This window comes from Prionailurus bengalensis, chromosome B1 (assembly GCF_016509475.1).
Source record: "Prionailurus bengalensis isolate Pbe53 chromosome B1, Fcat_Pben_1.1_paternal_pri, whole genome shotgun sequence".
Classification (NCBI taxonomy): Eukaryota; Metazoa; Chordata; class Mammalia; order Carnivora; family Felidae; genus Prionailurus; species Prionailurus bengalensis.
Window position 1 is genome coordinate 144,502,278 of NC_057344.1, and position 12,269 is coordinate 144,514,546.

The 12,269-nt window shown below is 36.5% G+C and overlaps 1 protein-coding gene across 8 annotated transcripts in view; it reads right to left on the reverse strand.

The window, feature by feature from the left end:
- Positions 1 to 3,749: 3,749 nt before the first annotated feature.
- The window catches only part of ART3 (ADP-ribosyltransferase 3 (inactive)), a 141,509-nt gene continuing 132,989 nt past the window's right edge, over positions 3,750 to 12,269 (reverse strand). For 3 of the 8 annotated variants that reach the window (XM_043572437.1, XM_043572438.1, XM_043572436.1), the window contains exons 6-12: positions 11,743 to 11,772; positions 10,010 to 10,042; positions 8,686 to 8,718; positions 8,038 to 8,070; positions 7,112 to 7,144; positions 5,766 to 5,798; positions 3,750 to 4,151 (exon numbers count right to left, since the gene is read on the reverse strand). In XM_043572437.1, coding sequence (XP_043428372.1) covers positions 4,012 to 4,151; positions 5,766 to 5,798; positions 7,112 to 7,144; positions 8,038 to 8,070; positions 8,686 to 8,718; positions 10,010 to 10,042; positions 11,743 to 11,772 — 335 coding nt within the window. In that variant the 3' untranslated portion in view covers positions 3,750 to 4,011. The remainder of the gene's footprint in view (positions 4,152 to 5,765; positions 5,799 to 7,111; positions 7,145 to 8,037; positions 8,071 to 8,685; positions 8,719 to 10,009; positions 10,043 to 11,742; positions 11,773 to 12,269) is intronic. The other 5 variants (XM_043572439.1, XM_043572440.1, XM_043572441.1 and 2 more) reach the window with 5 other exon arrangements.

The following is a 12,269-nucleotide window of genomic DNA, read 5'->3' on the forward strand; positions in this document are numbered from 1 at the left end:
ACCCCACAAAAATACAAAGGATCAAGACTACTATGAAAAAGTGTTATGTCAACAAATTTGACAACCTAGAAGAAAGACCTAAATTTCCAGAAACATACAATCTTCTAAGATTAAATCAGGAATAAGCAGAAAATGTGAACAGACCAATTACAGGTAATGAAATTGAATCAGTAATAAAAAAACCTCTAACATAAAAAGTCTAGGACCAGATAGCTTCATAGGTGACTTGTACAAAACATTTAAAGAAGAGTTAATACCTATCCTTCTCAAGCTATTCCAAAAAAATATTAGAGGATGATTCCAAATTCATTCTCGGAGACCAGCATCACCCTGATACCAAACCCAGACAGAGATAGTATGAAAAACATTAAAAATTGCAAACACTCCAGAATAACATAGATGCAAAAATCCTCAACAAAATATTCATAAATTGAATTCAACAGTATGTTAAAAAGAAAAAAAGGATCATTCATCATGATCAATTTATTTTGAATTTATTTCAGGGATGCAAGGACAGTTCAATATCTACAAATAAATCAACATGATACATATTAAGAAAATGAAGGATTAAAATCGTATGATCATTTCAATAGATGCAGAAAAAGCATGTGACAGAATTCAACATCTATTTATGATACAAATTCTCAACAGAGCGGGTAGAGAGGGAATGTACCTCAACAGGCCACATGTGACAAGCCTATAGCGAACATACTCAATGGTGAAAAGATGAAAGCTTTTCTTCTAAGGAACAAGACAACTTATTTTGTTGTTCTAATCAACTAATCAACTGGTTAGTTACTAGTTGAGAACTAATTAAGTGGTCTAATAAACTAATAAAACTCTCACCACACTTATTCAACATAGTATTGAAGTCCAAGCTGCAGCAATCAGACAAGGAAATAAAAGGCATCCAAACTGGTAAAGAAAAATGAAACTGTCACTACCTGCATGACACTATATAAAGAACACCTTAATACTCCACCAAAAAGCTACCAGGACTAATAAATGATTCAGTAAAGTTTCAGAATACACAATTAATAAACACAATCTATTGTTTCTATACACTAATAACAAACTATCAGAAAAAGAAATTAAGAAAACAATCCCATGTACAATTACATCAAAAAGAATAAAATACCTAGGGAATAAATTTAACCAAGGAGGTCAAAGACCTGCACTCTGAAAATTATTAAGATATTGATGACATGAAGAAACTGAAGATGACACAGATAAATGGAAAGATTTTCTGTGCTAATGAACTGGAAGGATAATGTTAAATTTACATACCAACCAAAGCAATCTACAGATTGAGTACAATCCCTATCAAAATGCCAATAGTATTTTTCACAGAACAAATAATTCTAAAATTTGTATGGAACCACAAAGGATACGAAATAGCCGAAGCAATCTTGAGAAAGAAGAACAAAACTGGAGGTATCACGCTACAAATATACAACAAATATAGCACAAATCTATTGTAATCAAAACAGTATGGTACTGGCACATAAAAAGACACATAGATCAACTAAATAGAACAGAAAGCCCAGAAATAAACCCACATATATATGGTGAATTAATCTGTGATAAAGAAGGCAAGAATGCACCACAAGGAAAAGACAGTCTCTTTAATAAATGGTACCGGGAAAACTAGAAAACTACATGCAAAAGAATGAAATTGGACCACTTTTTTATACCACACACAAAAATAAACTAAAAATGAATTGAAGACTTAAATGTGAGACCTAAAACCATAAAACTCCTAAAAGAAAACATAGAGGTAATTCTGGACATCAGAAATATATTTCTGGCCCCAGAAATATTTTCCTAGATCTGTCCCCTCAGGCATGGGAAACAAAAGCAAAACCAAACAACTGAGACTACATAAGATAAAAAGGCTTTTGCACAGCACAGGACCATCAACAAAACAAAGAGGCAACCTATGGAATGGGACAATGTATCTGCAAATGATATATCCAATAAAGGGATAATTTCCTCCCCCCCCCACCAAAAAAAGAACGAATTCATACAACTAAATGCCAAGAAAACCAACAATCAGATTAAAAATGGGCAGAGGATCTAAATAGGCATTTTTCAAAGAAGACATACAGATGGCCAACATACACATGAAGAGAGATGCTCAACATCACTATATCAGGAAAATGCAAACCAAAACCACAATGAAGTATCATCTCATAACAGTCAGAAAGCCTAGTACCAAGGAGACAAGAGATAACAAGTGTTGGCGAGGATGTAGAGAAAAGGGAACACTTGTGCACTGATGGTGGGAATGTAAATTGGTACAACCAGGATGGAAGACAGTATGGGGGTTCCTCAAAAAATTAAAAACAGAAATACTATATAATCCGGTAGTTCCACTACTAGGAGGTATTTAGCCAAAGCAAGCCAAAACTCTAACTCGCAAAGTAATATGCACCCCAAGTTTATTGTGGCATTGTTTATAATAGCCAAGGTATGGAAGCAACTCAGGTGTCCACTGATAGATGAATGCATAAAGAAGTTGCGGTATTTATATATACAATGGAATATGACTCAGCCATAAAAATAATGAAACCTTGCTGTCTGTGATGACATGGATGAACCAAAGGGTATTTAGACTAATTATGTCAGACAGGGAAAGACAAATACCATATGATTTCATTTATATGTGCTAAGAAACAAAACAAATGAACAAACAAAACACAGAAACAAACTCATAAATACAGAGACATGGTGGTTGCCAGAGAGGTGGGGGCAGGGAGGTGTGCAAAATGGATGAAAGGGATTAAGAGGTACAAACTTCCAGTTATAAAATAAGTCAGTCACAGGGATGAAAAACAAAGCATAGGCAATGTAGTCCATAATACTGTAATTAATTTTTGTGCAGTGATAGCTGGTAACTACACTTACTGTGGTAAGCATTTCAAAATGTATGTAATTCTTAAATCACTGTTGTACACCTGAAACTAGTATTCTGCGTCAGTTGTAATTAAACATTTTAAAAATAGGGGTGTCTGGGTGGCTCACTCGGTTAAACATCCAACTTCAGTTCAGGTCATGATCCCTCAGTCCATGGGTTCAAGCCCTGTGTGGGTCTCTTGGATAGTTCAGAGCCTGGAGCCTGCTTCAGATTCTGTCTCCTTCTCTCTCTCTGCCCCTCCCCCGGTTGTGCTCTGTCTCTCTCGCTCTCAAAAATAAACATTTAAAAAAAATTAAAAATTAGATATAAAATAAGCCAAACAAGGGGGGAAAAAAGTGTACAGACTTTTTAAAAAAAGCACATTGAACCGCTAACACCTAGTTTACATTTTTAGTTTTTCTCTGATCTTTCAAAGTGGACTTAAATCCTCTTTGAAACATTGCAAAATGTAAACAAGTGCCAGTTATCAAAGCCCAGGCCTAAATAAGTCACTATTCAACCACCACAATATCTTGGGGAAAAGGATACCACACTGTATAACCGCATTTTTCCTTGCTTATTTAGCACATATATTCATTCACTACTGTCTACTTTCCTGGGTTAATATGAGATTTAACTCAGGGACTATAAATGAAACACTTCGTTAATGACTGTGTTTATGTAAGTGTTCATATATTGAGGGAAGATGAAGAGATTGAGGAATAATGCTATTTGAAGTTAAAGTTTGATCACTGAAAGATGAGTAAAACAATCTTTAAAATTCTAATTCAGGAATTAAATTCATGTTAATCACTAACAGTATTGATATTTTAATAATCTGGCAATTCTGAAATTATATCCAACAATGTTAAATTATTTTATTGAATTCAATCAGAAGTATACAGGCGAGTTTTTTGCAATCATAAATTAATATAGAAATAAATGAAAAATGAATTCTATGACATATCTGGACCAACTCTGAATTTGCAAAGTAAATAACAAATGTGCAGTCCTCATGTTATCAAGTGACTTTGACCAAAAGTGAAAAATACATCATTCCTTTTGATGGTTTCCTGTGGCCTCAGGATATTTTAAGTAATAAAGAATGTAACAGACTACAGAACAACAACGAGATTTACAGCAGAAGCTATGATTAAAATGATAAACGTCGCCAATGGTGGAAGGAGCATTTTGCCAGAGGATGCAGAGGGATGGGTTTCGGGACCTGGAACTGGAACTGGAACCGGACCTGGAGCTGTTAATGAGAAGACACAGTGACTGACACATGTCATTTCTGATACTGAGTTTTATCCACCTAAACCATGCAGACATTTAGCCTGAGTCACAAACTTAACTAAAATACTTCTAACCAGAAACAATGTTGAAATAAATATAGTTCATTACAGATTTCAGGCTACATTTTCATATATACCATCAGGGTATGCTGCTCTAGGTTTCATGGAGGATTCCACAGCCTTTTTAATATCTATGCAGACAACACATTTTGTTGTTGTTGTTCAAGTTCTCTAGAATTTCATAGCAATTTTCTGTTTATACATGCAAGGTAAAGTTTAATTCTGTGTTTATTTCAAGTAAGGCTATATCTAATATATATATGCCACCAGCGACTAATAAATGATTAAATATAGCTGCACTTTTAAATGCTGAGTCCTGCCAGCTGATAAAATAAATTAACTTTTCCCCTCCATACATGAAACACTGTAGAAAATGGCTTCCCTTACATAGGAACTAGTGAAGAGGAACAGTGCAGTCCATCCATGTGAGGATGATGTTTCACATGATAATTCAGTTATCCCTTAACTAAATTATGGCTATATTTTGGTTTAGACCATACAAGGGAGAACTAGGAAGTATCCAAATGGGATCACCACTCAGATTTCATACATGAAACACAGAGAAACAGGCAATAATGTTTGTAAGTCTTTAACTCATATTATCAATTTACTTGCCATGCATTTGTATGTATACAGATGGGGAAATGGAGAGGCAAGTGTATTCATACATTAGTTTGTTACTACGGAGCCGTGGTTCTCAAGGGAGCAGGACTGTCCCCTAGGAGGCAGTTTGGGAACTTGTCAGAGTATTTTTTGGTAGTCACAATAGTGAGGTAGAAGTACAGAAGGCAAGATGGATGCTGTCCAATGCTCTGGACAGTGTTTGCACAATGAAAAATTAACCCACTTCCACACAAACTTCAAATGCACTGCCAGACACACATGTAAGTTAATAATCTATTTATAATACTTAAACCCAGAACCAAAATCAATTTTATGTAGAAACAAAGTATTTTTGGATAGTTTTAATAAACATTAGTTTCCATCTAGTTTCTACTTCTTCTCTTTCATTTTCTTATACTTGCATAGAATAGCTTCCAGTCTTCTCTTAAATCCAATTTGTGTTAAGTAAATACAATCATCTGTCCATTATGTCTTTTAGTATAATGTAGGCACTTACGTATTGAAATTTACATAATTTTGTTATAAATTATAATTAAAAAATTATACTGATATTTTTATGGGTGCGGGTGGGTCTTCTTATCTATGAATGGTACTTCAGGATAGTATAAAGGCTTTATAAATACTTGTTATAAAAAGGGAGAAGTGGGTTGATAGGGTTGAGAACCACCACTCTAAACAGAACACAGTTGAAAATGACTGCTTAAGAAATAAAGCCCAGTTGCTCCCACCATATACACACAATAAGCATTTGGATATGACATTATATTCCGTTATTATGATTCCTGAAACTCTTGAAACTTTGTTCCTGTTATTGAAGAAAAATAAATTTGTCACTTCTTTTATATTGCAGATCAGACACTTATCAACTGAGGAAATGAAGTATTTCTTACTAGGATTGCCGATATCTTCCTGACTTTGGTCTTCTAAAATAGAAACAGATTTTGAGTTAGTTGCATTGTGCATCTATATATCCAGAAAGAGAAAAATCTGACTAAATGATTAAGCAAACATGGTTATCTCTGAGAATGGGCCTGCAGGGTAAGGTATTGGGCTTATATGTATGTGTGGGGTTGGGGAAGGGTTTAATTTTTACTCACTTGTGCTCTTTGAAATTTTGTTTACCTTGTATGTACATGTGTTTCCATTAAAAGAAAAATTAAAATTTTATTTACAAAAAACTACTTTTTCTGCACATTGAACTAAGATTCCCAAGTACAACATTAATACCAACTATTTACTGAGTGCTTTCTATGTATCATGCATTGTGTAAACGATTTATGTAACTGTCAGATTTCTTACAGTCCCAGTAGATATAGTTATCAGTATTATACAGATGTTCCTCAAAACTTGCACAAAATCACAGAGGCAATCAGTGGTAGCAATGTCTGATTTCAAAGCCTCTGTTCTCCATTACTATGATATACCACCTCAATTACAATGCTGTGCTAGCATTGAAATATTACAATATTGCCATATTTTGATAGTTTTGAAGCCAAATACCCATTCCAGGAGCCCAGGATAGAGGCGTATTTTTTTTATAACTAAATCTGGCTGGAAGACAAGTGTCACATGACAGAAAGTGAACAAAATTTGAAAAGTGTGAGTCCTGGTTTTCTCTTTCTAGTCCTTTACAGGTTCCTTAAATTTCCTATATTCCATACTTTCATCTCTGAAATGGCAATAACAATATTTATCTTAACGATTAAACGAGATCCTGTGTAAATGTTTTGACACTTTTAAAAAGCTTGCACTACACACAGCTTTCTAGGAGAGAGCACAATACAAAACATTCCCAGCAAAACCTAATGGCCTCTCTGGAGGACATGGCAAGTGCAGTGAGGAACACAGAATGACTGGTCTCATGCTGTAGGCTTCTCATACACACCACTCTGATGATGCTGTTCCTGTTACTACAGATCCCCTCACAGTAGCCACCTGACCCTGGGAAGCCTCCTGTTCCATTCTGTAATAGACATGTGCAACTGGAAGCCAACTCTTCCAGTTGCCGGTCAACTATCTTTTTCTTTGCTTAGCCCAGAGAGCCATAATAGCAGCCTGCTGCTCACACTGAATGGGGTTCTCAATATTTTCTCCCTCTGGCTTGCATACTGGGGTATCAGAGAAGCTGTGCAGCCCAGGTGTCTTCCTTAGCCCCCTTAAACTGAGCTAACTGAATGATGATATTAAAGGACCCAGAACCCCATGGTACCTCCACCCCCCAAAAAGAATTTATTACCAGGTTTTTCATCCAGTTGCACCACTTTTATTCCTAAATGAGAAAGAATTTCAGATAATAATAATAAAGACAGCTACAACTTACTACTATTTTAACTATTTTAAACTACCATTCATTTTGCCAAACTTTATCTCATTAGGACTTTAATCAGTCCTGCAAGACATAAATTTTCTTCATTTTACAGATGTGGAAGTGGAAGCAGAAGCACCAGCACAGGAAAATGAAATAGCTTACATGAAAAGTTACCCTGTGAAAATGGCAGAGGAAAGACTTCACTAAGCTGGGTCTGTCTGTCTATACAGCCTGTGTTCATTCCCGACACCTGGCTCAGCAGCTGCCTTTCAGATAACCACTGTATCTCAAAGGAGCCAATGAAAATACTATGCAAACTCGGGCCACTGAGCTGAAGAGTTGTAGACACACAAGGTGTGTCATCAGTGTTGTTAGAGGTTCACTTCAAAGTTGTAACCAAATAAATGTGTGACACAACACGGAAAATCCAGGAAAAAAAAAATGAAGTTTGGGGGCCTTTCAACATTTTTCCTCCTCTGTAAGCATATTTTCTGAGCCCCTTCTGAGGAACTTGACAGGAAACACTATTCAGTTTCTCTGGTCACAGAAGCTCAAGGCTCCTCAATAGCCTTGTCCTCACCACAGCCTCACACTGTTTAAATATCTTTTTTCATGATTATATTTTATTGGTAGGCTAAATGTGCCATGGTAAATAAAACTGGAAAAACACTTAAGGAACCAAAGTCTTCAGGAATAATGGGTACTTGGCCCTAAGTTAAGAGACCTGGGTCCTTCACTCACTTACGTAATCTTGTGCAAAGTACTGAGGCTCCCCTGCATATCTAATGGTGACAACTGTTAACTAAACCCCCCAAATGGGCAACTTCTTCTCTCATATGCCAACCACTGCTTACCAGGTAGTGAAAAAGTTTCTGGAATTTTCATTCCTAAACGAGAAAGAAGTTTTCAGTGACTTACAGTTTGCTCCAATGAGTACGTTCTCCCAACTCTTCTTGTCTGATGAGCTTAAGTGATACAAATGCCAAAGCTCCCACTGCATTGTGATTCCTGGCTTTTTATTTAAAAGTTATGGCTATGAGAGCCCTCACTGTGCAAATCCACTTCAAGCTCAGAGAAGCTTTCTGCCATGGCTTGTCTGTATGCTAGAAGACTGTATTTTGTTACCTGGAAATTCTAGATGCTGAAATGTTAGCCAAAGCGAATAGTCAGCATCTTCATGACGCTGAATTTTCTGAGTAACTTAAGCTATAGAACCTAGAAGGTGCTGGCCTGCATGCCTCCAGGTCCCAGCAGCCTTGCCTTCAGCCATGCCCCTAACAAGCTAAGTTTCCTGCTCTAGGAACGTACGAATGCTAGGGAAGAAAGACACTTTTTTTCCTCTCTACTCTCCTCCCCAGCTAAATCTTAGTAGAATGGCTAGCAGTAGGCTGTAAGGGAAATGTTAATGAATAATAGTCTCATGAAGATATATTTCTTAATGCCTGGGGAAAGTCTTCTCACCTCATACTTGGACCCAAAGAGTAAAAAGAAAGCTGTCTTACCAGGTATTTGCGTGGGTTCATGGCTCATCATACCTCAAGACAAAAATAAATATTAGTGTTAATCAATTGTCTTGCATTGTGAATGGTCCCCTCTGTCTACACCTCCCCCATCTCCAATCCTTAAAAAAAAAAAAGGGAAAACTATCAACAAAAACACCTTTTTTTTTTAAGTTTTATTTATATTTTTTTAATTTTTTTTTCAACGTTTATTTATTTTTGGGACAGAGAGAGACAGAGCATGAACGGGGGAGGGGCAGAGAGAGAGGGAGACACAGAATCGGAAATAGGCTCCAGGCTCTGAGCCATCAGCCCAGAGCCTGACGTGGGGCTCGAACTCACAGACCGCGAGATCGTGACCTGGCTGAAGTCGGACGCTTAACCGACTGTGCCACCCAGGCGCCCCTAAGTTTTATTTATTTTTGAGAAAAAGAGAGCAAGGGAGGGGCAGAGAGAGAGGGAGAGAGAGAACCCCAAGCAGGGTCCATGCTATCAGTGCACAGCCCCACATGGGGCTGGAACCCACAAACTATGAGATTATGACCTGAGCCAAAATCAAGAGTTGGACGCTTAACCGACTGAGCCACCGAGGCACCCCATCTTTTTTTTTTAATTTATTTATTTTTTAATTTTTTAATTTATTTGAGAGCGAGCACATGCACAAGTAGGGGAGGGTCAGAGAGAGAGAGAGGGAGAAAATCCCAACAGGCTCTGTGTAGCCAATGCATAGCCTGACACGGGGCTCAATCCCACGAGCCGTGAGAACATGACCTGAGTGGAAATGAAGAGTTGGACGTTTAACCAACTGAGCCACCCAGGTACTCCCCCCGACCCCAAACACCTTTCAATGGCTCTTCATCCTCTGACAAAGCAAGACCACTCTTTAGCCTGGTCTTCAAGAACTTTCATGATATGGCCCATATATCTTCAATCAATCTTTATAAGGCAGTCCTAGCACATTGGCTTTTAAACGAAATAGTGCTGGGTCTAAGAGACTGCTTGGTCTAGTACTATTGTCATTATAATTATTAGTTCTGTGATTGGGCAGGCTTCTAATCCCTCTGAGCTTCAATTCCTTATTTATGCCAAGAAATACTTACACTGTAGGTTTGTAGTAAATGATAATTAAAGGAGATACATCATAAAAGTGCTTAGTACACTGCGTGGAACATATTAAACATTCAATTAACGGAGTCCCTCTGTTCTGGCTTAACTCATTCCTCAAACTCTTCCATGTCCAACAATGGCCTTAGTCCTAGGAGTCAGTCCTCATGTCACCTCCTAAACTTATAGCCAGTCTCAGAGGGTACGGAAAAAGATCACTTACCAGGTAAGACAGTGGTCTCCTGGCTTTTCGTTCCTAATGATGAGAGCAGAAATTGTTTAGTGAAAAATACAATCAACTTGAAAATTAATGTAACCTTATATTTATATGGCTTTTTACAGTGGAAAACTAAAAGCTCTGAGAGGTGGCAGGGGACAGGGGCCTGGAGTCTGACTTAACAGTGAGAACAACTATGGCTAGTGACCCAGGAGCTCTCTGAGAGTAAGCAAAACTTCCTCTCAGCTCTTGTTGATTTTTTTAAGATTCAGTCCAAAGACTCTGACCTAGATTTATTTCTTAAAAATAAAACTTCTCGATTACATACATTATAATTACAGATAATTTGGAAAAACACAGGAAATTATTAAAAGTTACTCAAAATCCCAGATTTCAGAGCTACTCATGCTCAACATTTTTGGTATATCTCCTTTCAATTTCTTTGCTATGTATAATGTATGTCCATATACATTTTTAATTTCCCAACTTTATTGATGATGTAATTGATAGCACTGTAAGTTTAAGGTGTACAGCATGATTTGAATTATATATATTGTGAAATGATTACAATTAACATCCAGCATCTCATATAGTTATTTAAAAAAAGAAAGAATGGAGAATTTAAAAAAGCATCTCATGTAGTTATTTTAAAAAAGAAAGAATTTTTCCCTTGTGACAAGATCTACTTTCTTAACAACTTTAAAATGTGCCATACAGCAGTAGTAGTCTAGTCATCATTCTTTACATTACATACCCAGTACTTATTTATAAGTGGATGTTTGTATCTTTTGACAGTTAGAATGAAGTTGCCATTACAGTCTGTACACTGTTTTACATCATATTTTTACTTGCCACTATAAGCACTTTCTCATGTCTTTAAATATTTTTCAAAAACATGATTTTTAAGTTGTTTAGTGTTTAATAATATGGATATTAGTTAACAATACCCCACTGTTGGACACTAAGGTTATTTATAAATTCTGGCTACCATCACAGTGTAAACATTTTGCACACAAATCTTTATATTTCCTTAGGACAAATATCTAAAAGTGTTAAAACTAGGTTAAAAGGCATGGACATTTTTAAGGCTACATACTATCAAACTGCCCTTCAAAAAAGTTCCAATTTATAATCTTATCATTAATTTATGAGGGTCCCTGTCTCAGCACCCTTGAGGACATTTGAGTAATATCATTATAAAAAAAAACAACAAAAACAAAAACCTGGAAATGAGTTGTACTTTGAAATACACTAAACAATCAGATGTATATAGTTAACAGCATTTATTACTCAGATTGCTGGAAGCAGAAATAAATACACAAAATCATTTTAATTTAGAAAAGAATAATGCCATTTTTTAATGCTCCTGCTCAACACCCTAACCCTAGGTCACAAGAGTTTGTGAGTAATTAGTCATACTTTCCTCTACCCATGTAACAGCTAACCTTACATAAAAGCAGAAAATATGCTCTTTAGAACTAATTCCTCATGTCATGTCTCTAACTGCTCTGTGGGTCATCTTGGAGATAAGACAGATAGGTAAGAGAGAGAGCTGCTGTGTCATCTTTACAAAGAAGGTCCATCTGTAACTCAGGAGGGCTCTGATATACCAAACGAGTACGCTAAAGTGGGTTCTGCCTTCTTCCAACTTTTCCTTACCATGCCATGCTTACCTGTTTCCACCACTAAGAGAGCCATATTGCAAATTAAAACCCCCAGAGTTTATGAAAATGTCTTACCAGAGTCTTCAAGATTCTGGTTTTTCTCACCTAAGTTATAAGAAGAAACTTATCCGTTTTAGTGATAAAACAAAATAACTGAGAATTACTATAGTTACAACAAACTATTTTCAGGTATGATAGCCATAAAGAATCACTTGGTACATCCAGTCAACTAAAGCTACTAAATGTAAGCCAGGGTCTAAATGTACCTAATTGGAACCTTCCTCTGGCCCCCTTTATAAAGAAAAATCATCACATATAGCAAATCTCTTGGGGATCTCAATGAGCTAGAAAAATGTCTATCTTGAAGAGTTAGCTGAAATCTCTGTGAAATGACCAGTAAAACTTGTGGCTGCAATGGGCCAATAAGAAGTGTTGCAAAGCAAGTCCTCAAGGGCATAAAATGCTTCACATCAGGACAGGAAATATCTGCTAAAAATCAAGTAAATTGCATACTTAAGAAAAAGCCAGATGCTGTTCTCTCATCAATAAAGAAAAACATACTGTAGCTACATGGGCCAAACACATAATAAGGAACTTAAATG